Raw genomic sequence first — 26,191 nt, 5'->3', positions numbered from 1 at the left:
TCAAAACCGGCCTTAAGTAAAACACCTGAGTGAACATACGTGGTTACTTTTCATCAGTACTGGAAGCATGAATTGAACTGTCTACTGTCTCATGCATGTCAGGAAAATTTTACAGCCTGACTCACATGCAACATTGTAGTAGCCAAGGCGTTCAAATGTAGCACGTTTTGTTCTGTAATGACCTTCATTGCACTGAGGAAGTGCCATTGAAGTGAAAATTAGACTAATCCATTTCCCAAGCACAATTTAATGACTGAGGAATGGGCAAAACAGATTTTCCTTTACAGTTGAATCCATCATTATACAGTATTACGTCAGTGTGAAGAATGGTCTGTGATTTATTCTTCTCCCCATCATTTATCTGAGTTAATTTTATCTAAAGCTGGACAGAAGTCATTTTGTACTGTCAGTGAGTTACATAATCAAATTTCTGTTTTCTGCTCTTCTTTGCAGTATGACTAATTCGCTGTGGACATCCTCAGATGTGTAATGTCTGGAAACTCGCCCTTCTCTGGAGCATTTCCATCTCGATAGCCACAATCAAGACAAAATGAACCAAGTGCCACTGAGCACTCCGGTAGAGAGCGTGACTTCTGCCAGCTTCAGGACAACTAAAATCATTAACTCTGATGGTAAGACAGTGTTTTTATGGTCTTGACTTAAGCGTCCTTTATTCTGAACTCTCACCCTCTTAAAATGCTTCAGAATAGAAGCTAGTCACACTCACATTCATGATTTTAATAATTGATGAATGTTGGTTAACCATCGCAGCAGGTTACATGAGCTGCTAATGCATTCCGCCAGCTGAAATACCTCTGAGTGTTAAAATGTTGAAGACAGTCAGCGAATACACGACTGGAATCCCACAGAAAAAGTGATGCAGCATGCTCCGTTTAGAAAAAAATCTGTAGTCATAGACACAGTTGTGATTTCAAAGAATTTATTATTCAGCAGTTGCAATGTGAAGTTTTATCCTACCTTTATATTGGCAATAACATGTGTCTCCTGATGTCAGCATCCCTGCATTCCCAGATATTTGTTTTACATTTTAATAAATCAAATCATCATTCATGATGAAAGAAAGTCTGTAGTCCACAACTGATAAGTGATTACATTTGGTCACCCATGCGTATAGCAGGCCAATGCAAACACTGCACCAAAGGGTAAAAACAGTTAAAATTGTACAGTAGTAAACATACAACTCAAATGAGCATTCAGATAAACAAATATTCAGTGCAAGTGATAAATAAATAAAGTGTATCAACCTGACTTGTGTTAGACTTTTAATTTTGTTTTTTGCCCAGTTCGGGTTGATTGACCGTTCGCTAAGCCCCATGCTTATCAAGCTTTCATTCTCACACAGCATGTAGTTTATAGCAATAATGGTAGTAATCACCGAGAATTCTCAGTAATTTTGGAAATAATGGATCCTTGATCTCAGAGAGAGGTAGACAAACCAGGTTTCTTGTTTCCAGTAGAGAACCACTGATTTCGAACACTAGCTAGTTAATTAAGCTAGGGCCATGAGATATACAAATAAAATGGAGTGCGGCAAGGTTGGTTAGGGTTAGGGTTTCTACGAAAAAACGAGATTAAAATTGGAAATTTACCAAAAAAGTGATATTATCTGAGATTGAATTTACGACTTCATAAACTCAGAGAATATTTGAGTTACTGAGGGTTTATTTCTTGTAAAAATGTCACTTTAATCTTTTTTTTTTAATTTACAACTTTAACCTTGGAAATTCTGCATTTTTATTCTCTGAATATTACCCCCCTCTCCAGGCTCCCCTTTTTTCATAAAATGGCCCTAATACACAATTGTAGAAATATGCACTTGATGGCTATATATACTGTACATGATTTTGAGATAAAAGAAAAAATATGGCTTTGTTCTTGTGTTGCTGTGTAGAGCTAGTCAAATGTGAGAAGAGGCTGTTTTATTTTGTTCTTACATAACTCTGGCTGATTAGCTTACATACTAGTTTGTAATTCAACATTATGTTTTCACCTTTAAGACTGTAGGAGAAACACAGTGAGATGTGCTAGTCGCGAACTGTGCTTTTTTAAATGTAACCAGAGCCACATAAACTACTGTAAGTAGTTAATTAATAACGTGCTTCTCGCCCTTGAAAGTATAACGCTTGCTTAGCCCTGCAGGTAGTAAGCTTGTTAGCTGGACATTAGCAGCTTGCTTTATAGTACACAGATACACATTTTAATCACTTGCTCACATTTTTGCCCTTGTGTTTTTGGTTTGGAAGGGTTTAAAGAAAGACGCTACCATCGAAATTCTTTAATTACTTATTTAATCACTTATAATACAGCCCTATATGCACCGCTTGAGGCATGAGGAGAAATCCAAAGCTTGACAAGCCTACCAAAGCCTAGTTATGACTAAGTAATGATTGGACAATCACTGTTTGGTGGAGGGGTTTAGTGAATAGTCAGTTCAGGTCAGTCTTCTTTATGACTGCCACTTTGGTGCTTGAATAATTGAAAAATGTTGTTGGTTGAGATAATAAGAAAGTCTTTGATGCGTCTCCATGAACAGAAGTGAAAGAAACAAGCACAAGGGCAGAAGTGTTAAAAGTCAGTGGGGGGCACAGATGGTGATCTATCAAAAATGACTCACAGTATGAGCGGGTGGATGGCTTATTGGTGTTGTCCTTCTATTTGTGGCAATGGACAACTTAGTAGAGAGCCTGTAAGTAACTGTAAAATACTTGACAAAATCTGCAGAAAAAAAATAAAACTTATCACAGTAGTCTTCATTTATATACAATGCCCATCAAGCCTGATTCAATTTCATAATGTCTTTTTAGTCTTAAAGGTAGTTTGCCGAAGTCAGCGGTCGGCATTCATTCTGCGCAGTTTTGGGGGCAGGTTGTCCTCCGGCCGACCCCCTACCAAGGGAATCTGGATTGGTGTTGGAATTGGAGCAGCAATGGTGCTGATGGCTGCTGGCAGTTTGTGTCTCTCCAGCTCGCCCTCCTCAGCATCATCCAAGGACAACAGCTGGACCTGCTCCTCCGGATGTCCTTGCCGCGAAGCTGGGATGGAGCTGGACCTCAGCCTCTGAATGCTAAGCGGCAGGTCTCCTGTGCTGGAGGCCTTCCCCCCGCCCGGTAAAGCTGCCCCTGTCTTCAGCCCCTTCCAGAGGTGCTCCTCCTTGGTGGAGCTCATGCGCTGGAGTTTGCTTGGCAGCCTAGAGGCTTGGTCCTCTACGTGGTCTGCGTAGTCGGCCGACAGGAGCCTTTCCCTCCGGCCTCCACGGCCACCGTTACCCAGCAGAGGGGAGGTGGGGGTGGGTGCAACTGGCAGAGGGTTTGGTGATGTCAATGAGGACTTTTCCTCCTGCTCTTTGACGCTGTAGGGAGGTGTTGGAACCTCAAAGGTGTTGTGGAACTGGGAGTAGTCAACTCTGAAGAAGCCCTCTTCCAGTGACATGACAGGGAGGAAACGATGACCCCACAAAACTTCATCCTCAGTATAAGATGTCCTCGCCTGGCATGTCATACCTATGATAGAGACAAGAATATTTCAAATACAGACAAGAAAAAGACAAAAAGAAGTTGATTAAAAACACTAACTTTACGGAGACAACTGTAGAAAGTGGGCTATTAAATAAAAATGGACAGATAGCCAGACAGGGAGCAGAAAAGAAAAGTGGATCTGGTCTTTTCAGAGAAAGAGAGAAATATACACATATATATATAAAAAATTGACAGAGACAGAGAAGAGCGTGTGCTGTTGAATATTTAAAGACCATGAAATTAAATATTCTGTTAAATATTTTATTTGTACCACAGTCTAAACGATGATGAAACAAATGATTAAGGAAAGGGGAGCTTATTCATTGTTATTAAGTATATATGATACAAAATAATTTGCTCTAACCAGTGGTTTCCACAATGCCTTCTAGGATGACGACAATCTCAAACTGCTCGTTCATGAGAGAGCGCTGCGACAGATCGAAAGAATGGGCTCTTGGTGTTGATTTCGTGGCAGATGGTTAGAGGCGACACCAAGAAGAGCTGGTCGGCCCCCGTCCCAAAACCCACGTCCAGCTCGCACTGGTCCAGGGGCAGGAACTCACCCTCTGGGGTCTGCCGGGACTGGAAAACACGAACAATGGGCTCATATTACATTAACATTTTTATTTCCGAGGGAACGCTTAGGATCATCCTTTCAACTCTCTCCTCCAGAGTGGGGTCAGAGCACAGGGTTATGGCAGTAAACAATAACAATTTGAATCCTACTAGCAACATAGTACCTAATTGTGAAATTTAAACTCTTAATTCACTTGATTCATAGCACAAATTCCCTACAAAAAAAATGCTCTAATTGGACACTAATTGGACACCAAGTCAGTGCTTTTTTAAATGAAGTGGTATTTACATTACTTATTCAGTAGTGGTTAAATTTAATCAGGTTTTATATGAGATTTAAATTACTGCAGGTCATACAAGGTCAACTATTGCAATGGGCAAATGAATCATTTCACTTAAATGATGAAAGCATAGAGAATTTATAACAGCAGTTTTACTTGCTCTGCGTATACTGTAGTTATCCCCCTTTCTAACCTTTCTTTTCTAACCTGTCTGACAGCTGTTAAAGGCACAGTCATTATTGTCATTTTTTATGGAACAGCCTGTTCAGCTGTGTAAAGTACAACAGAGGAAGTACCACTGGCATCTGAAAAAAATAGTGATCAAAGCAGGTTTTCCTGATGGATGAATAATACCAACAAAAGAGTGAATGGAGTCCTTCCAACAATTCAAGGCATCACTTTGTTGCAGAAAATGTAAAAGCAGAAAATGTGCAGAAAATGTAAAAGCCTTTAACCACATGGCAACAGGGTTTTTATGACCTAGAGGATAGTGTGCAGTCTACAAGGCCCACTTCCCCAGCCAGGACAGGTTTTATGTTATCTCTGTTGGATAATTTGTGTTACCTGTGATGGGCATTTTTCATCCAATACCCCTTACAGATACTGTCATACATACATGTGGACATACAGGTGAAACCTTGATGGGAATGTAGCCGAAGCAGTGTTAAGGGTCCCATGAAATAGCTTTGAGAGGGTAATTTTCTTCTGTGATTTGACATGGTTCCACATGAAATAGGATGCTGGGGGTGGGAGTTAAAAGAGAAGAGGGAGTTGATTTTAGTACTGTAAAGCAGACAGGACAAAACCTATAAACTGGAGGTGATCATAGCTGTTTGGGATTGCTTCCATCATCCCCACTTAGAGAGGAAGAGGGTGAAGAGGAAGGACACGTTTTTATCTTCAGTGTTAGGTTTTATATTGATGTTCTTGCAAAATGATTCCATCCACACATACACACCTGTGACACAGCTTAAATGCAAGTTTGCTTGGCAAACCTGCATGTTTTTGTAAAATGGGAAAGGGTGGTTGAATCTCCCCAAAAATCTATAATGACATTTTATTAGGACAAATATTTATTTGTCTCTGAGATCATGATGAGTCAGCACAAAACTGCTATTGGGGTATTTTTGCCAGAAAAATGTGTAGATTTTGGTTCTAAAAAGTGCACTAAAAAGAATATTTGGACTTTTTTGGCATATAGTGATAGATGGCAGAACAATACATCCAGTGGAAGAACAACATGATCCCAGTGTTGTTCTCTGTTCACTGACTGGTAGACAGGCTGGCTAAAGGTGTGACCAAGAGTGTAAAAAAAAAAAAAACACTTCCCCAAGTCTCCCACCTCCCCCAACGTCTCTGTCAGACTACATAAGCATCTGTAACATTTATATTTTAAGACTCTTTGGCACTGACACTGACAGAATATTAGAGTACTTAAAAACTCTCTGTAGGAGCCTGGCCTCAAACTCAAGTATCATTAGATTATGGGAGAAGACACTAGTGCTCGCTCTTGAGAAACCAAGCTCAATCAAATAAAGTAGCTATTAAATTAAAACACAGAATTTGGGAGGGAGCTGGAGGAAGTGGAAAAAAGCAAAACTTAGCGCTTGTGAAGCCTCATGTGCTGTCAAATACAAGCCTCTTACTCCATTTGATATGTCAAGAATGAATGATTTACAATGGAACAGGTGTTTGTTTCACTCAGAAGATAAAAATGCTGCTGAAACCCGTATGAATACAGCTATCGAAGAATGAATAAAAAAAGGAAAAAAGAGAAGAAAGGAAAATTAAATCCTCCATCCCTGTAGAACATTTATTACCTAAACCAAGTTATATTTCTCTATTAGTTCTCCCTGTCGCCTCATGTTAACTTGTATGCCGAGTAGTCTCCCTGGCCCTTTGAGTGAGGAGCCACTTGGTCCACAGATGGCAAACAGACTGTCATTTGTATTCATAGTGATGTTGAGGACAGAAGGATGTGACATTTCACAGGAAGACGTCTGTGCCCACAGATCTCTGGCTCGCCTCAGTGAGGGAAAGTGTCACCCATCATGCTGTATCAGTGATGGGTGCTCCTGAAATATGCAGACAGGGAGCCTATGTCACATGTCTACTGAAATTAAATCAGGATAAAGTTCTGAAAGCAAAAAATGAAAATGTTTCAAAGCCATTTTTTAAAATGACAGAACTATGCTGAAAAGGGTGGAAGGAAAACCAAACCCTCATTTTGTTGTCATTACATGACAATATGAGTATTATGAATAGATTTTCTCATTGATGCTCCATCAGGTAGTTCAAATTTCCCTTTCATATTTTCTCATAACTGTACTTTTTTTGCAGTTAAATGCAAACCAATGTGGTACTTACTGCTTAAATATTAAGTAAGCAGCTTTTTGCCCTCCATCCTGCAGCATCTCTTAGACATTAGGTGTCAAAAACAGGCAAAATTCATTCATTCATTCATCACATTTAAATATAAGTGTGATGCTTTTGCAATAGATTTTCACACATTACTTTTAATCCCTGCCTCTGGAAAAAGCTTCCTCCTTCTCCTGTAAGTGGCAAGAGCACATTAAACCATTTTAAAAGCCTGCTGTGTCTATATATTAATTTATGTATTTCAACCAATAGTTTAAAAATGTAAATTGTCATTGAGATGCTGCAGGCAGGTGTCCCATTTTTCAGCAATGCTCCTACAAGTCAATGAGACTGGAAACCAATTTCCCTAGGAAGTCATATTTAAGCCATTCTAGTTATAAACGTGAAGCTGTTTTTTTTTTCGGATACTGTTCATGGCTTCATTGATGAGCACCATAGTTTTGCAACAAATTATATCTGAGCCTAGAAGGGGGAGACCTTTTAACAAGGTGAAAGCCTTGTGTGTTCTCTTTCTGCTGCTAAACAGTCAGTGCCACAAGGGGGAAATTAATGGCTTTTGGAAAAGGACCTGATATAGAGGGAGTGCTTAATTTACCAAGCCACCTGAGATTCAGGTTGAGTGAAAGCAGGCCCTATCCCTGGTGACTCACTTCCTCCTTGGTTGACAGTGTGTGCGTGTGTTCGCAGGTGTGTATGTGAGAGAGATGCTAAGAAACACAAGTCCTTGTGTGTTTGCGCGTCTGTATATTTGCGTGCACACGTGTGTCCAGCTGGGGCCTTCTTTAAGCTGGACATCAAACGTAGTGCTCATGCAGACGTCACGTTTGAGCTGCCATTCCCCATCTCTTGACAGCACCATTACAGCTAATTCATCTGTCTTTCTTTGTCTCTCCTCCTCCTTCTTCTCCTCGTTCTGCTTGTCCTTCAGACTTAGACAGTGGCAGATGTGACAAGTCATGTCTGCCTGCCCGTCTAGCCGCACGCCTGATTCCAGTGCCTGTCTATCTGCTTCTACTAGCCCTTATCACTTATCTCCCGCTGCGGGCCGACCTACTGCAATGAGCTTCTGTTGACATTGATGAGCACCACCCAGCTGTCACCCCCCCCCCCCTCGTCTTTTTGTTCAGTCCTGTTCAACACATTGCTGCTGTTTACTCTCTCTCTAGTCTGAGCACTTTCTTTCTTGTGAGAATTTGTGTGTTTCCTCCATGCACTGCTAGCAAACCAGCTCAGTTTTAAAATCATATTCTGCCAGTGCTGCAGGGGTCAGTGCACCACTGCATTCTATTGGTTTATTAATGAAAGCGGCATTAATATTAATGGGAATTCAAGGTTATCTTTTTTAAGTTAATATGCATTATGAATATAGAGAAATGTACAGTTCTGCCTAGGGACAATGTGTTAAAAAATTGTATTTAAGTCACAAATAGATACAACTCGCATGCAAAAGACAGTGTACTCTCTGTTCTTTTAACTGTGGCTACATCTACATCAATTTTTTTTAACAAATCTCCTGGCAGGTAGCAATTAGTAGAATGTTCTTGCATCAACGAAAGGCTTATTGACAGGTGTCAATCACTTGTACTCATGTTGTAGACTTGTGAGGAGTTATTTCAGTTGCCCATGGTTTACAGAGGTAAAGTTGAAGGCACAGGCCCAGGTGCATGAAAGTTTCGGGGTAGAATTAAACTACAAACCCCAAGGTGCGTTTTTGCTCAAGCGTGTTGCCGTCAGCAGAGGAAAGCTAAAGATGGCACTGTTGAGGTAATTGACAACACAGCTGTAGCTTTAATTAGTTCACTTTTGGATTCTGGGTCAAATTGTGTATTGATTCAGCAACTGTGGCTTGTGTTTTCTTCACAAATGCTACTGTTTACTACATGTCTTTGAATTTGTGTGTATGACTGGCCTTTACGTATGGCCATAGCTCATATGAACTGTGGCATGTAGACCCACTGTGCCCAACTGATTGGCAAAAGACAATTTCTCTGAGACATAAAGAACCCAGAAACCCATATGGTTGTTAGACTACTAAGGAGAGTCCCGTGTTTCCATATTAAGTAACACTAAGGATATTGCATAAAGAAAACAGTTGGGAAAAGCACTTCCAGAACCAGCAGCTGCTCCTACTTCACTTTACTCTCACACCTTCAACTGGTAAAATTCATGTAGGTAAACAACCCTTGTATCATATACAACTTACTGTATGTAAACCTAGCAGGGGAAAACCCACCAATCAGAGGGTAGCAGCAACACCACCTACTGTTACTGGAAGATCATAAATTGAGTGGATGACAATGTGCTAGATCTTCGGGGTCAAATAGTTCATAAAACTAGTCTTCTGGGAACATGAAAAACATGATGATGATAACGTTGACACCAATGATGATTCTCTGCTATAATGTGCTTACATTTAGTTGCTTGCTACAAACATCAGTTTTACTGCAAAGAAACAATCAGATTGCTTTTTAAACAAACAATAACCCAACTAACTTTAATTTTTGGCAGCAATCCAGTGTATCCACGTTCCATAAGAATTTACAGCCCGTGGCTATCCCTGTATATCCCTGGAAATTGATAGCAGGTGCCATGCCACAGTGCGTTTACACAGCTCCATCATTAGGATTTACTGCAGCATGCCTCATTTCTCCAGTCAGCTTTGTGAGCTACCCATCTGACAGTGACCTTGACATGTGTGTTACCTTAACACAAACTCCTGGCACAGTGCAGGTATAGTACTACGGGGTGATGTAGAGTCATTTTACTCAACAATACCCCACTGTGCACTGTGCAGTCTGACACCACAATGGCATCGCTTTATGGGCTCTAAAACATCCCTTTAATGTGCATTAAAAGACACATTAGAACAGTGCATCTATTCAGCGGCGGTGCCACAGTGGTATCCCTCATGCTGTAGCCTTTTTTTAACTGCACTTTAATCCAGAATCCAAATATGACAAATCACTGCATCTGTTTCAAGACATCGTCCTGCAGCGAACATCAGAACCTGCTGGATAAAAGTGAACCTGGAAAGCATGATTTCATTTTGCTGTTTGTCCTCTGGGCGTGATTGATGGCACTGAATGTGATGCTTTTTAGAAGCCAATTAGGAAAGTCCTAGATGTCTGACCTTCCACCAACACATGAATAGCTGTGGCTTAAAAGCCAATATAATGATCATTTAAAGGATGATCATTTACTGGCAGAAATCCCAGATCAGGATCATCACCTAAATCTAATCAATTGGTCTCTGAATGAAAGCCAAGGACTGTTTAACTAAAAAAAATCTGAAAAACAGATGAATGAAAGCATGTCAATCTTAAAACCCTCCTACTGTATTTTGGTTGGCAGTAATTATGTTACACCTATTTTAAAAACACCTTATAGGTAAAGTATATATATAATGTGTATAATCTGCAACAGCGCTGTAGCAGTTGTTGCAGCATGTTCTGCTTTTAATATTATAAATCAGGACCGATTATGTGCAAATTTGTTGTCGGATTAATTGTAGTGTGTTGTGGTATCAAATACAGAAAATAATTTAAACTATGCCAACAGTTCCTTGATTATAATAGCACTGAACTGGCCCCATGTGCCATAAAAAAGAGGCAGTTCTACTAAGGAAATATCTGTAATCACTCAAATCTGACTGAGGTCAAACATGACAGCATACCCCATGTGTGGATGTCCAACTACTTTTTTTCATTTTGAATTAATAGAATGAAAGCAGTAGAAGTTACAGACAGCTATAACAGAATGTTAAATTATCAGCATTAAACTATTGTCCTCTGTGGAGGGGGAAAAGTTGATGATATTGCATTTGTGTCTCGCTATTAACAAACCATATTTTTCTTTGCCTTTCTGGGCTATTAATTAAAATGCAAATGATAATGAAATGAAATAAAAATCATCCCAGAGAGAGCTGTAACATTTGCGATAATAAGTTATTCAATCGTGGCTTTGAATGTGTTAAACTGAGTGGCTTTTATTTCTCTAATGGATGCCATTTCAGTGTGTTTTTTTTTTTACCCTAATCAAAAGAAAAAGGAGAAACTGAACAGAAAACATTTCTTTAAATGATATTATATACATGCCTGGATAAAATCAGAGTGCAGAAAAAGCATTACGTATGACCATATGAATGCACTGACATACTGAGAGCTCTGTCTCCCTTGAGGTTCAGAAAGTAAACTGCCACTTGAGATCATCACGCTACTCCACAGAGACGACAAAAGCACCGCTAACTCTCCCTGTCACAACAGAGCACGAGTCCTTCACATATGCACTTATGTTTGGACTGGAGGAAACTAGATTTCATGTATAAGAGGTGTCTGCTGCACAAAGAAGCTTTACAGAAAGATGCGTTATATCACTGTTTAACAGAGCTCTCTGTGCCTCAGATTTAGTGACATTTTTGTCTTTAGGCAAGAGTGGCCTCAGGAAATACAGTCTTTACCTCATTGTGGCCCACTAAATTTAGGAATTGGTTCACTAGATCTTTTGGTCAATACGCGTAATTTCCCATCTACTGTCCCCTGGGGGCCCATTCATCTCATCTGTGGACAGTTGAAGCAGAGGCTGAACTTAAATATACAGCCCACTGACAGCCATTCTGCTGACTGAGGGGAAGAGGGTTGGGTGGGTGGATGGGGGGGGTTTGATGACCCTGACTGTACCATGTACCATGTAGCATGCAACACACTCAGCAGCTCAGAGATGCTGAAGGAAACAGAAGCCTGTGCTCATGATTAACCCAGCAGTGAAGGAGCTGCTGAATGTAAATGGTCACTCATTAAAATACATCTTATGCTGGAGCCTCCAGTTATAACCATAGCCTCTCTGCGACCCTCGGGGAATGCAATCAATTCTGGAGATGAATGGAAATTCAATGCATGACTTGGAAAGCACTCATAAAACATAATGAGCAATTTCAGAGCAAGTTAAGTGACTGTCGATTAGTCGCAGCCTTCATAATGGCATCTTAAGAGTTGAGATGGAGCGAGAGGCAGGTGCCCACTGCGCCAAAGTGCGCCTACCTGTGCGGTGATTTTGGATACACTGCGCCCCCCGCCCCTCCCACCCCCCCTTGTATAACCTGTAGCCTACCTTGATGAGTTTACACCTGATCTGCGCGGACACCATATGGCTGTTCCGCAGGTTCCCCACGCGGAACATGAGGCACAACTTCCCGTCCCGCTGCGAAATGACCGCGTCCTGGCTGAACATGAGCGTCTCCGCGCGCTTCTTCGGCTGCGACATCTTGATAAACATGCAGCCGATGAGGAAGGCGTCCACGATGGAGCCCAGCAGCGACTGGAAGAGGAAGAGGATGATACCCTCGGGGCACTTCTCCGTGATGTAGCGGTAGCCGTAGCCGATGGTCGCCTCCGTCTCGATGAAGAACAGGAACGCTGAGGGAAAGTTGTACACGTTGGCGACGCACGGGGTGTAGGACGAGTCGTGGCCGCCGTGGCTCAGGTCGCCGCGGATGTACGCGATCACCCACCACATCGAAGCCATGACGAGCCACGCGACCGTGTAAGTGAGGATGAAGATGAGCAGGTTCCAGCGCCACTTGAGATCCACCAGCGTGGTGAAGAGATCGGAGATGTACCGGCTGGTCTCTCCGCCAAGGTTACCGTGCTGGACGTTGCAGCGGCCGTTCTTCTCCACAAACCGCTGCCTCTTTCTCTTGACCGGGGCAGAAAAAGTCATGCCCCGGTTGGTGTTTACCACCTGGTAGTCCTCTCCAAATTTCCTCCGTATGGCTGACATCGTATCAATCCTCCTTACTTGTGTCAAATTAATACTTGTGCAGAATCAGGCTCTTTACGCAAGTTGGCTCTCCCCCTGCCCCAAAACCGTCCAATAACACTCAGCGCGCGACTCTCATCCTGTGGAGATGGAGATGTGGAGATGCGCGTATCTCCTGTAAATTAATCGCAAGAGAGCAGAGATTCCGCGCAATACATGATTCAGACCCGGTCCTTTACGCAAAGAGATCTCCTGCAGGTGCCAACTTTTTGTTCAGGTCTCACCCATGCATGAAAAAAAAAAACATTCAAAATAACATATTAAACAAAAGCTGTATTCAGATTAGTCTGTCCTTGGTGGATCCACTCATGTGCTGCTATTCAGTAAGCCCTTTTGAATGTGAATAGCAGGCTGCAGCGCGCGCGATTCTGCCTGAGGGAACACGCTCTGTTAGGAGTGACTTCAAATTAAAGACTGTAGAGGAACTGCAGCACGGGTGGCAAATTTCTCTTTCACAGAAGGGGTGGGGGGAGCTGATGTGGGGTTACAGAGAGAGTTTGTTCCCCCCTCGTTCCCAATCAGGTAAAAGCATCAGAGCGAGCAAACAATGAAACAGTGAAATCAACCGTAAACAACCTTTTAGTCTTTCATTTTATTTTTTCCACATTACTTTGATATTTTTTTCCTGTTGTCCTATTATGCCTGTCTTGAGGAAATGCTCTACTATATATATATATAAAAAAAAAATTTCGAAGTACATGTGGTCATTGGCGGCTATATGGGTCCCCCTAGTGGTACTGCAGTGGAGGTAAATCTGAGCTGTGCCAAAAATTGTCGATGAACGGCAATACACACAAGGGAATACTCAATTTAAAGTTATAGTTTCAGACAGATGGTGAGGAAATGTCTCAGCAGAACTACATATGTTTACTGGAATATTATATGGGTTTTTCAGGGAATGACTATCTGTTGTCAAGGCTATTTATACAACTGGAATCAGGGTTATGATCATCTGTGGCTGAATAAATCTCTAATGAGGGCAGTGATGTGATCAACACTTTATCTGCACTATGTATTTATTCCATAGATCAGTTGGTAAGATTGTATCATATCTGTGTAAAAGCAGGAAATGGCACAATTTTGCAACAGTGTGATTTCCTCTCTGGCTGCGTCGTCACTGTCAATATATCATCTTACTCTCGTAGAGCAGCCCATATACATCTCTGTTATAATTAACTGAGAATAAAGGGGTGTGAGGCTGATGAGGAGTACAGAAAGAAGGGAACATCCAGTTGGACTCAGGCCCAGGCCAGCAGGAAATGAAGCATTCGACACAATGAGTTGTTCAGTGTTAGGTTTGACAACTGCTTTTGGTATATATAAAAGGAATGGAAATGAAAACAACATAGTAAAACACCTTTTTTGCCACTGGAGATTATGATAATGTTTTTTTTTTTTTTTCCGTATGAACAGACAATGTGGATTTTAACTGTGGCCACACTTCAGTTGCTACATCTCTTATAGATTATCTCCTGCCCATTTTTGCTCTTTGACAACCATAACACTCTTAATTATCAGATGCAACTCTTTAAACACATGAATGTGAATATGAGGGACAAAAAAATCAGAAAGACCTCTCCGTGTAATGTAATCCATTACACTTACAGCATAACCTCGGTGACGCAGTGACAAAAAAAAACTGAACATTCCACCCTTCACAGAGATAACAGTTATTGCTTTAGATAGAACAGAAGTACTTAATAAACTGGTAATCATTCTGCTGCACACATTTTCAACCTTTTTACTGTAAAAATGTACATCAGATTAAATCAATTGTTCATTTTTATCAGGAATATTTTTATTCATCTAAAACACACAAAGTTTGTAACCAGTAACATCCCATTACTCAGACAGCAGGGGAGTGATCCCGATGAGTCAACTCAAATGAAAAGCACCAAAACTACAAGCTACTTGCATCATAATTGATCATATGGAACTGTTAAATGAGCACTTAACTGCTTTAAGATCCCCAAAAGCAAAATTTTAACCCACGTTGCCAGGAAGTCAGGACTGTTAGTCATTAAACTGATACCTGCCAATTAAGCTGATAATGAAAACCATGTTTATTTATTCCGTTAATGATTAAAGATGTGTTGTTCTGCACTATGACTGCTTTAGCTGTTGACTCTTGACTCTGTGCCCAGGAGACGTTGTTAAACGCCCTCTGAACTGCAGTAAAAAACCCAAACGCTGTCTTATCTTCCTCTAACACTTGCTGACATTGAATATCAAATGAAAAGTGCATCAGTGGAAAAAGAAAAGCTTTCAAGAATCATTATGCAAGCAATCAAAATAACCAGTTCTGCTCAACCACAAATGTAGCGTCTCAGCGTTTCAGGGGAAAGGACACTCTTATAACTGTGAATCCATCACACACCAACAGAATCTTTCCTGTTCAGTCTAAGGAATGACATTTAAAAAGTTTTAGGAACACACAGACTCACCATTTACCACCGCAAGAAAAATCTGAATTGGTGATAAACAGTCAGATTTAAGGTCACTGCTTCATGCTTGGATTTTGTCATGGCTGGATTAACATATTAGGGAGCACCAGGGCAAATAACTGGGTCCCTACTGACCCCCACCGTCATCTTTTATTTAGAAATGTACCAGAGAGAACAATATTAAGAAATATAATTCTCATCTAAAAACTAGATTTGACACAATGGAACTGTCTACAACACAGGGCCACACGGTACGGTCTTAATGCAAGACCCACTTTAGTTGATATTGTGATTTAGTGGTGCAAATTCCCCAATGAAATTTGTGATAAATCAAATTATCTAAAATCAATTCACAGTGAAGCTTTTGAGGTGGTGGTCTTGGGCTCCAGGGCAGGTGTCTGCTTTGCACAGTTGGGGACCCAGTGTTGTGTTTTTGTGTAAGGACCTACCTATCTGATACAGCGAATTAGAATTGGTAAAAATAATGACTATATTAAGTTATCCAGGTAACTGCCAGATGTGACCACTCCATATTACACACTGTTTCTTCACTCATGTCAAAATTCAGGTTTGGAGTATTTATTTAGGAACACTCACCAAGTGAGCACAATGTAGAATAAAATAATATAACCAGATCTTATTAGCCTTTAACTAGTTAGAGCATTACAGCTGATATCAGGACATGGGTAAAAGGAAAAGCATGGGCGCAGCTTCTTCACTGCAACATCGCCTACTTGAATGACAGCCAAAAAAAAGCTAAACAACAGAACCTTGACAGCAGTCATAATTCACTGCATCACTCTCCTCTATCTTACAGCATATTACTTCATTCAGAGCAACAGGCTGCATTTTTATGCATTTTCCATTTAAAAACCAAACCAAGGACATTTTAAACCACTCATCATTCATAGTTACCATTTAATCAATCATGCCCATCATCACAGTAAACATTAGTGAAGGGAATTAATCATCAAATTAAACTTCAAGAAAAGTAAACCTAATCTTACACGATTAAAGGTGTTAACTCTAAATTCTGACACAGTAACCTGCTACATGAGGGGGCTGCAATGTTAAGTCGCCTTATAATGTAGGACCTGCGATAGATGATATTGCATTTTAGTTGTGCAAGTTTTCTAAATACAGATAATTATCAAGAAAAATCCAGGTGTATTTTCTAGGGTGTCTAGGAGATGATATCCAGTTTGCTTGACTGGTAATCCAGCTTTAATAAAAAATGTCGTGTTTCCTTCATTCAGGCTGATGATTCAAATTCTAGCAGCACAATCCATGGCCTCATGTTGCTTGACCTTATGAAAATGATCTCAGTGATATACAATGATGTACAGAATTTGACTTTGGGAGGGAAGAGAGTGTGTGGGCATTCCTAATAATGTGTATGTTCAACATATCTATGCAAACTCCATTTGGGTTGCATCAGCAGTATGGTTAGGAAATAAACATGAAAAATATATCATGCAATCCCATTTATAAAATGCAGCTTAAGTAAACATCAGTGTCCTCAGTGTTCTCTGTACTTGATACAGCTAAAACACTTTAAAACAGAGGTCAAATTTCTGGCGGGGTTATTATATTGCATTAAATTACAAAAATGCTGCTGTTAATACGTTCAGCTACTTTAGGTGTGTTTACATCACTGTCCAGTGAGACTCTTTTAAACCTCGGCAGCCTTCGCCTGTCTCCTCTCACGACCCGTCCGCTACACCCATAATTCCCCGCGCCAGGACAAGATGGAAGAAAGCAGCGACCGCCGGAGAACAATGTTTTGGCAATAAAACCCCAAAGCGGCGAATACGGAGACAATATAGGCACGTTTGAAACCAACTGCGGTCATGTGTAGGTGAGTGAGAAATTAAATGAGTTTTTATTCGTGGCGAGCGCTCGGCCTTTGTCGAGATTTAGGCGACGGAGGCGTCTGGCTCGGCGCAAACGAGAGATGCAGCGAGAGCCAGCATCATTGTTTCTGTTGCATGGGCCGTAATGCGGGTTTTCAGTCGGGGCAGCTAGCAGCTAACTAGCTAGCTCGTGGCAGCTTGATTGTTATAAACACAGCCGCCTCAAAGCAAACAGTTTTATTTAGCTTGGTCACCGGATCTGGAGTCGACATGTACCGTAAGCGCCGGGGAATGTTTCGCTAACTCGGTACACTGGTAAGCATTATCCGGTTGTAATTACTGCTAAAGTTAGCTATCAATAAATAGAGCGCCAGCGTTGCTCGCAGCCAGACAGATTTGATTTCACGAGCGTCATCAAAGCTTGGGAACCGGAGAATGAGCAATTCATGCCGCTGACCTGACTTCAAAGCAAACTGGCTGTTAATTTCAACATATCAACTGCTTTCATACTTTTCTCTGAATGTTTATGTCATATATTTTCAGGGTATTTCCTCCTTGGAGTATGGCCGTTTTAATAGTCAGTATCGGCGTCAATATCATCAAATCGTGGATTCTGTTTTAGCGTGAGCTAGCTTGATAGCAACACAGGGTAACAAGCTAAACGTTACATTGGTTACAACGGATCAAAATACAAATTTATTTATCATAAATACGGCTTGTTTCAGAGCACTTAACGTTGAGCGTTGGCCTGAGTCTATCTGAATGAGCGATTGTGGTTTGTTGGACGTCTTAGAGGGATGTTTTGATTGAGGGCATAAAGATAACGTTGATTGTCTCATTGTGGCTAGCCAGCTAGCTAACTATGCTAACTGATATGCATCACAAAAGCTCATCCGCTTTCTGTTGAATTCAGTGTCGCGCAGCCAAATGGTCGGCTGGTCTAGACTAAACAATAAATTCTCACTCCAGTCTTTCTTCTGTGCTCGTTTCGATGCACGACCAAAGTTAGTAACCCGACTGTGCCTGTTTTAAATCACTGAAATGTCTCGCTGGATTTGACCTAAATATTGTTTGTTTTAGGCAAGCGTAGGGAAACGATTAATTTGCCAATATTGGAACCATTGCCTCCAGCTTTTGTATACATGTTGTGTTATTAGCCGAAGATGGCAAGTAGTGTTGTCCAGCATGAGTCAAAATGTTAAAACAAAAGGGATTTCTGTGTAAAATCTATCATGCTACAGCACAGATTATATTTTGGCTACAATCCAAGTCACATGTGGTGCAAAGTGTGGCAGGTAGAACAATACAATATGGATTAAAGATTACAGAAACAGTCTTTTTCGATATGGCACAAAATTTAGTAAACCACTTCAGTGCAGAAATTTTTATTTGATAGTGTGCAGAGATTCCCTATTTTTATTGTGAAGTACACCCTCATACAACATTGATTATTTATGTCATTGATTCTTAATGTTTCTCTGGAGCTTTTTTTTAATTATCATTTTTTTATATTAAAACTTTATTGAATTTTTAGTTAATTTGTTTTATATTTGATGGTTGTTATAGATGAGTCTGAGTATTTTAATTTTGAAAAGATTAACAGTAATTATTTCACGCTGTGAAGGCTATGTAGCATTGACTGAAATTACTTTTGGTAATACTTATAAGAGATGAGATGCTACAATAAAATTTATTTTGGATTGTGTATTTATTTCGTCTGTAATCATCAGTAGTTAACATTACTTTTTTATCTTCCTTCTCTTTCAGGATATTCTCCTCCTGCATTCCTCTTTAGATTTATTGCCCTCCTTCTCCCCTGCACAAAGCAAAAACACCACCATGAGTATTATCCAAGACAAATTAGGCAATGAGTTTTTGCGCAATGGTGGCATGGACCCCAATTTTGCACCAGGTATGCTTATGTTCAGCCACCTGCCACCCGTCACCAGCTTTACACGGCTGGCCTCACAGTCTGTTATGGGCGAGATTCCACAGGAGATGATCCTGAAGAAAGAACGTGACTCGCCCCCTGAACACCAGGGTGCCACTGCTGTGAACACAGGAGGCTTCCTCCATAGCATGGGCATTAAGCAGGAGCGGCTAAGTGAGCTGGACTACCGTATGCCCCTCTATGGCGGGGGCGGAGGAGTAGGGGTGAACTGTGCTGGAGGGGGCGCGGGGAAGAGTGGCACTGACATGCCGGACATGTCTTTCGGCAACCACCACCAAAATCACCAGAACATGCTCTTGCATGACCTCAGCCTCAGCAACGTTCGTTCCCTCGGAGAACCGGTGAGAAGGCGGAGTTGTTCCATATACATTTTCAAGTGATATGTTGTTTAGTTCCCCCTCTTATTGCTTAGGCAGAAATAGTTTTGTACAGGCCTCTATTTATAGACTGTTGTTTACTCTTACAGTAGTAATTGCTGCTCCTTTTTACTATCTACAAACTGTGTTATGCTTACCCTGTCATTTGATTTTAGATGCCTGCAAGACCAGGTAAAGAGCCAAAAGAGTCCTCAGGTAGAAGAGGGCGGAGGAGCAATGGGGACGGGCAGGGAGGCAAAGCCCGAAGGAAACGCAACGATGCTGCAAAGGTTAATCTGCTCTCTTTGTTCCTCATCACCTTCATGAAAAATGGAATGGAAAACCTCATTTTCACCTCTTGTACTCATGATTTTCTCCTTGTAGGCCATGATGTTGGATGCAGATGGAGCCTGCCTGTCCCCCAACTCAAAACCACATATCTGTGAGCACTGTAATGCTGCCTTCCGCAGCTCCTACCACTTGCGCAGGCATGTGCTCATACACACAGGTGAGAGACTTTCACTGCTTTTTAACACTTTACTTTTCCTCTGGGCTTTCAACTGTTAAAATATGATGCCATTATACCATTATAGTGGTATGTTTGTTTTGTAATCATAATATTGTGTCAGATTGCAAAGCAGCTGACAGATTTTGAAGATATCCATAGCCCCATATCCATTTGGGGGGGTATCTGAATGTGGGATATGGCTACATTGCCAAAGTTGGACAAAGGAAATGTAAAATAAGAATAATGAACATACTACTCTCAGAATGATTTTCAGGCAACAAATAAACTGCATTCACAGAATCTTCCACTCTTTCTTCTCCCCCTTCACCATGAGTGCATAGGACTTTCTTTAAAACCAGACAATCACTGAAGCCAGGGATGATGCAATGATTACTCATGTAGTTTCTGGACGTCTTAGTCATTCTCTTTGCTGGGAATTCCTCACGTGGTTCTTTGAACTTGAACTCATAAATGATTTAAAGGCAAATTCAGCCTTTCTTTCAGTGGCTGTTATTTAAATCTTTTTCCTTTGTTTCGTCCTTATTTCTTCTAAAAGTAACTTTATCCTGATAAAAGATTTCTGCAGACATGGGAAAAGCATTTTTCTGTAAAGGGGCCCTGTGCTGCTCTAAAATTGTAATGCAGTACAGTTTCTTCAACATATCTATTGATATATTGTTTATGTGTAGACTGTTTAGCATTTGAGTCTCATTGGTTTTATTTTGATGTGTATTCATGTGCCATGTGTTTGACAAAATGGTTTCTTGTCATTGTGACCATATGGTGAACTTAGTTATGACAGGCTGGGCATATATTAATGTGGTGAGCGGATGGTTGTACTCTTGATCGCACAGGTGAGAGGCCTTTCCGGTGCAGTCAGTGTAACATGAGCTTCATTCAGAAGTACCTGCTCCAGCGGCACGAGAAGATCCACAGTGGTGAGTGTCTATACTTGGATAAATACAGTAGTTTCCTGAGGTGTTGTAGCATGAACGCCTTCACTTGTCAGCAGTTCTGTCAGTTTACAGAAACTTAACTGGAGTGATTCTTTAACACTGTCACTGCTGTGTTTTGCAGGAGAGAAGCCTTTTAGCTGTGACCAGTGTAACATGCGTTTTATCCAGAAGTACCATATGGAGCGGCACAAAAGGACACACAGCGGCGAGAAGCCATATCGCTGCGATACCTGCCAACAAGTACGCAACGTTTAGTTTGTTCATGGAGTAGCTTTCTGTTGTTCTGTAATGTTCCTGTTGCCTTTGTATATGTTTTTGATTATTTTTTAGCAGTTCAAAAATTTGTCTGTCTATACTTACCACATCTGTCCCTTATGAAGACCTGTCTCAGTGGGATTAGTTGTCAGAAGACGTCCATAAATATAATGCTCTAATAAAATGCAATGGCCATATAAACCAACGTCTTACCTTTGTAGTAGATTTTCTTTTATTAAGATTTTAAAAATGGGATTTTAAAACTACTTTAATCCATCCAGTGAAAACTAAACTATTTCTCTTTTCTGTCATCCCTTTGCTTTACTTAAAGTTTTTCTCAAGAACAGACCGGTTACTGAAGCACAAACGGACTTGTGGAGAAGCCATAAAGAAGGGCCTGGACCCAAGCATGCTGGAGCTCAGCGAAGCGGAGCTAGGCCAGGGCAGCTATTCACTCACTCAGGGAAACTCTACCACCTCCGGACGCAAGAGGGCCAAGTCCAAAAACGGAGAGGGTGGCGAGCGCAAGAGGAAGAAGAATGCCGCGGCAGCAGCCTCATCCTCTGGGGGGATGGCCCGTGACCTGGGCCTGCAGGACTTCAACATGGAGCACCCCTCAGGCTCTGGCCCCGCCATGCAGGGACGTACTCCCAAATTGGTCTTTAAGAAAGGTGGCCGCAAGGGCCTTGACAAGGGCCTCCTCTCTCTGGAAGATAGTGCTGATGGACAAAAACTGTTGGGGCAGAAGCCTGGCTCCATGGATCATGTGGAGGGCTCTGGCCTTGACAACATGGCTCTACTCCAGGGAGCCGGGGGCAACAAGCAGGGGCCCACCACCAGCAGCAACTACGACGATGCAATGCAGTTTGTGAAAAAGCGGCGCTACCTCCATGCAGTTAACAGTGACTATGGAGCCGGCTCACTGCACATGGCACCCCAGGGCAGCGGTGTAATCCAGGCCTCCCTGGGGCCTGAGCCCACACTGGCCATGCTGGACTCGTCGCCTTTGGAACTCAAGCACGACAAGTCCGGCATTCCAGATGAGGTATTGCAAAGCCTGCTAGACCATTATAGCCATAAGCCAGAGGGGACACACCACCATGATGTGACTTTCGACCTGTCAGACCACCCACACCACGTTGACCTCCAACCAGCAGCCCCTGTTACCCCTGAGTTGGAAGATGACTCACCCAATGGTGGCGATAAGACAGCAGTGATGAGCGAGTACTCAAAATTCCTCCTGCAAGCCCTGGAGCGCACCAGCCATAGTGGACCCTTCCCCAGCCTTGGCCCAACGGGGCCTTTCCCACTCCTGTCCAGCAGCTCCAGTCCCACGGGGCCCCTGTTCTCTGACAAACATGTGTACTCCACATCCCCACTGGATTGTGGCTACCCGCCTGCTGTCTCCTCCCCATTGCCCATCGTTGCCCCATCCTCAACCTCCTCCTCGTCCTCCTCCAAATCCCATTATGGCATGCTCGTAGGCTCCCCCTCCCAGGCAGGCTACCACCTCAGCTTGGAACCCACCAGCCACCAGCAGCTGACTCCATCTCAGGAGCTGACCGAGCAGTTGGAGAAGCAGCACTCCCCCGGCGCCTTCAACCTACCTCCCCAGGACCTGGCTGCCCCAGCAGAGGGTTCTAAGGGGCAGCAGCCCAAGGCTGGAGGGAGCGCTGCACCCACCAACGGCTCCAGCTACCCAGACCTGTCCCCACTGAATCCCCCTAAAGAAACAACATACCAGATTGAGAACTTCGCCCAGGCCTTTGGCTCTCAGTTCAAGTCAGGGCGGCGGACCCCTCTGAGCTATGGCAGCGATCCTGGGGCAGAGGTCGACCACCGAATAAGGACTCCAGTGTCAGAATTCTCAGGGTATACCAGTTTGTTAGCTGACGTCAGTGAGCCAGTGAGTACAGGATCAAAAACCCCGACAAGCCAAAGTTTCAGATAAGGGTCAAACAAGGTGAATCCAGTAGGGGGCTGTTCTTTTACTGTCCATACGATCCCTATACCCATCCTAATTTTGTTCTTGTAGCAAAGTTTTGTTTTTTAAACACTGCCATTAAATGTTAATACAAAAATGACCAGGGAGGGTCTTCCATGGCCTCAAATGCAATTTTTTAAATATTCTCATTTTTATTATGTATTTAGTCGCTTAATTTTTGTTTAAGAGTAGTGATTTTGATATGAACGTACCGTAGATTTAAATGTAATTTAAAACATTTAGAGGGTAGCTATAAACTTGCTTGATTTTTTTTCTTCTTCTTTCCTGAACCCTTGTGTTTTACCAATCATCATACCATTCATTGTAAAGTAATAATGAATAATGTTGATAAGTTCAATAATAATAACATTTGTGGCAGGGAAAGGCCCAGAATTCAAATGGCAAAAAAGTATATATTGTCTGTTACAAGAAACGTTTTAACTCAGGAAAATAGGCAAAATTGTGTAATAAGACTTTGTATTATGAGATGCAATTAGCACAGTTTTTACAGGTGTACTTTGAGACTACAAAGCTTTGATTTTGTTTTTGTGTTGTTTTTTTTAACTCGTCAGAACATCAAATTACAATACATGATCATGTTTGGTTTCTACTGCGTGTAGTTTTGTCGAGATTATGGTACTGTTGTGTCAATGTGAAGACATCCACATTTCTTTTAAGAGCCACACGTGTACACGAGGTAGTAAAAAAAAAAAAATAGCAGTGGAGTTTAGCCCATAGCATGCTTCACAGCATGTTCTGAAGTGAAGGGGATGTTCAAATATAACTGTTGTTTTTATCGGCACGCAGCGTCAGTCGTTGAAGCCTGTCTAACCGTGCACTCCTCCGGTTGTGTCCTCGAGTGGCCAGTAGAAGAGAGAGAGTTTTTAAACTAAATCCCACCCATCGGCCGTCACGGCTGTATCAGAATGCAATGGACACCAATCCGTGATCTTTTATCATGCTGTTGCTGAAGTGATTTTTCTTTTTCTTTTCTTTTTTTTTTCTTTTTAAACAAGTCACCACTTTTCTGCTCCACTCCTTGCTGTTCCTTTTTGTGTCAATGGAATCAAACAAGCACTTTTTTAAACAAATCATCATTGGAAACAACAACAACCCATTCAATTTGCATATGTGATTCGTGAGTATTATGCTAATGATTATTAATATTATTTTAAAAGGAGAAAACTGTGAACGGGGGGAGGGAGGGATAGTGGGTGAGTGGGTGGGTGGGTGTCAGGGAGGGAGGGAGGAAGGGGAGGGTGGGATTATTGTTTAATGGGGTTTGATAGGAGTTGACTAGGCATGACCATGGGCATTTAAATGTATTTTGTTGCTTTTTCTCAAGGGTAGAAGAGAAGGGGAGGGTGGGGGGGTGGGGTTTTCTTTTTCTACGGTTTGTCGGGTGATGTTGTAAAAAGATGATTTGCCATAATTTTGTTATACAATATTTTGAGAGTACCTCTTTGTATTTAAGTGTTTTGAGAGATGGGCTGACATGCTGGAACCCTTATATCTTTAATCCCATGGACATGTTGGATGCATACCAACAACCTTTTATTTATTCTCCCCTAGCCACAACACAACTCAGTAGCAGATATTTTTTTGGCAAGTAATCATCGGACCTACACCCTACCCCCGTTCCTGCTCCTTTTTTTTCTTTTTCTTTTTTTCTTTTTCTTTTTTTTTTTGATTAACTGCACCATTTTTTCAGTAATTTGCAAGAAATCGCTTCAATAAATCAGCCAAGAAACTGAAAAGTTAAGTTATACCCACCTCCCTTCCCCAAAATGTAGCCCTGCACTCACAAGAATAAACAATGGCCTTCTTTGTCTTCCGTGGCTAAAGCCATTCTATCCCTGCAGCCAGGGTTGATATTTAATTTAGTTGATTTCCTGTGAGCCCCCCCTCTTCCTTTTCCTATGTCTGTGAGCTCCACAGCCAAGAGACTTTGAAGCTGCTCAGATCACAGGGAACAAAGACTGACTGACCAGCCACTTCACTCCAAACACACACTATGCTTTTAAAGGAGAGAAAAAGAGTGGGGTGAGAGACGGAGAAAAAAAAAAAGACAATAAGATTGACCTAAATATACCTCATATCACTAAAGCGCAAGAAAGCAGGGACACGCATTTCATGTATGTAGTGGAAATATTTGTAGAATAGGTTCGACATATTGTATAATCATTTAACACTGCCTGTGTTTACAATTATAGAGCAAATGACTCAAAATGCAAATGTATTATTTCTTTTTTTTTTCCTGTAAAAAAACATCCACGCCAAGCAGTGTTGCATTCTAGATGCCTCTAGAACATTCATTTTTCTCATGTTATATCCCTTATTTTTGTTACTTGCCATAATGTGTTTTGATATGATCTCTAGAAGGATATTGTTTACAAAAATGTACAAAAACACTAAAAATGTGTGTTCTCAATTTTTTTTGAGTTTTTTTCCTCCAGTATGCATGATAAAGACATTTTTGTATGGCCTTTTTTCTGTCACCTCAATACCAAATTTTGTAGCAGAAGCCTCCCCATTCCTTTGTCTTATTTGTTCTAGACCCCTTGTGATATGATTTCCCAGGCTGTACCTGTTATTGAGATGATGAACAGATTAGAGAAGCCAATAAAAACTTTTTGTTACAAAAAGTACATGGTGTGTGGTATTTACCCATCAAAAAAAAAAATTAAGCCCCATCAAAACCCAGACTTCATATTTGTCCTATCAGCAATAGATCAAGGTTGGCCAGATAGAAATCTGCCACCACAGCCACCAACATGGAGCACCCCTCAGCCACCACATTGAAACCACTGACAGGTGAAGTGAATAACACTGATTATCTCATTATAATGGCAGCAGGGTGAACAGTCACTTCTTGACTGTGCCTGCATTGACCCTGTGAGCATTGAAACTGTGGACAGACAGGTGCATCATTTGCCAAGGGGAGAGATGGCACCAGGACGCACTAAAGCTGACAGTGGCAGTGTGATGCTCTGGGCAATGTTCTGCTGGGAAACCTTGGGTCTGTGCAGATGCGTGAATGTTTATTTGACACGTACCAGCTACCTAAATACTGTTGTAGACCACCCACACCCCTTCATGGCAATTATTCCCTGATGGCAGTACGTCTTGGTGCCTGATGCCTGATACCACAGGTCTTGTGGGGTCCATTTCACTACAGGTCAGAGTTGTTTTGGCACCAGGAGAGAGACCCACACAATTTTAGGTAAGTGGTGTTCAATGTTACGGCTGATTGGTGAATGTAAAATCTGAATCAGCAAATTAACTACCAACCAAACAC

The 26,191-nt window shown here is 41.7% G+C and overlaps 2 protein-coding genes across 3 annotated transcripts; one reads left to right on the top strand and one right to left on the bottom strand.

Moving 5' to 3' along the window:
• Positions 1 to 923: 923 nt before the first annotated feature.
• On the bottom strand, positions 924 to 13,148 carry LOC108873439 (G protein-activated inward rectifier potassium channel 1-like). The gene is given in 4 exon segments (XM_018661608.2): positions 924 to 3,521; positions 3,901 to 3,979; positions 3,981 to 4,118; positions 11,879 to 13,148. Coding segments are annotated over 4 exon segments (1,560 nt in total). The 5' UTR covers positions 12,548 to 13,148; the 3' UTR covers positions 924 to 2,847.
• Positions 13,149 to 16,919: 3,771 nt separating this feature from the next.
• On the top strand, positions 16,920 to 23,980 carry znf281b (zinc finger protein 281b). 2 transcript variants are annotated; one of them, XM_018661603.2, is made up of 7 exons: positions 16,920 to 17,198; positions 18,651 to 19,175; positions 19,367 to 19,480; positions 19,575 to 19,698; positions 20,544 to 20,636; positions 20,776 to 20,894; positions 21,241 to 23,980. In XM_018661603.2, exons 2-7 carry the CDS (start codon positions 18,723 to 18,725, stop codon positions 22,858 to 22,860), a joined length of 2,523 nt encoding a protein of 840 aa, XP_018517119.1. In that variant the 5' UTR covers positions 16,920 to 17,198; positions 18,651 to 18,722; the 3' UTR covers positions 22,861 to 23,980. The 2 variants fall into 2 exon arrangements, with proteins under 2 accessions (XP_018517119.1, XP_050922312.1); XM_051066355.1 differs by lacking the exon at positions 16,920 to 17,198 and adding an exon at positions 17,241 to 17,460 and having other exon boundaries at positions 20,553 to 20,636.
• The last annotated feature ends 2,211 nt before the right edge of the window (positions 23,981 to 26,191 follow it).

Source organism: Lates calcarifer, linkage group LG23 (assembly GCF_001640805.2).
Source record: "Lates calcarifer isolate ASB-BC8 linkage group LG23, TLL_Latcal_v3, whole genome shotgun sequence".
NCBI lineage: Eukaryota > Metazoa > Chordata > Actinopteri > Centropomidae > Lates > Lates calcarifer.
The sequence above is the reverse complement of the archived record's forward strand: the minus strand, read 5'-3'. Positions and strand labels throughout refer to the sequence as shown.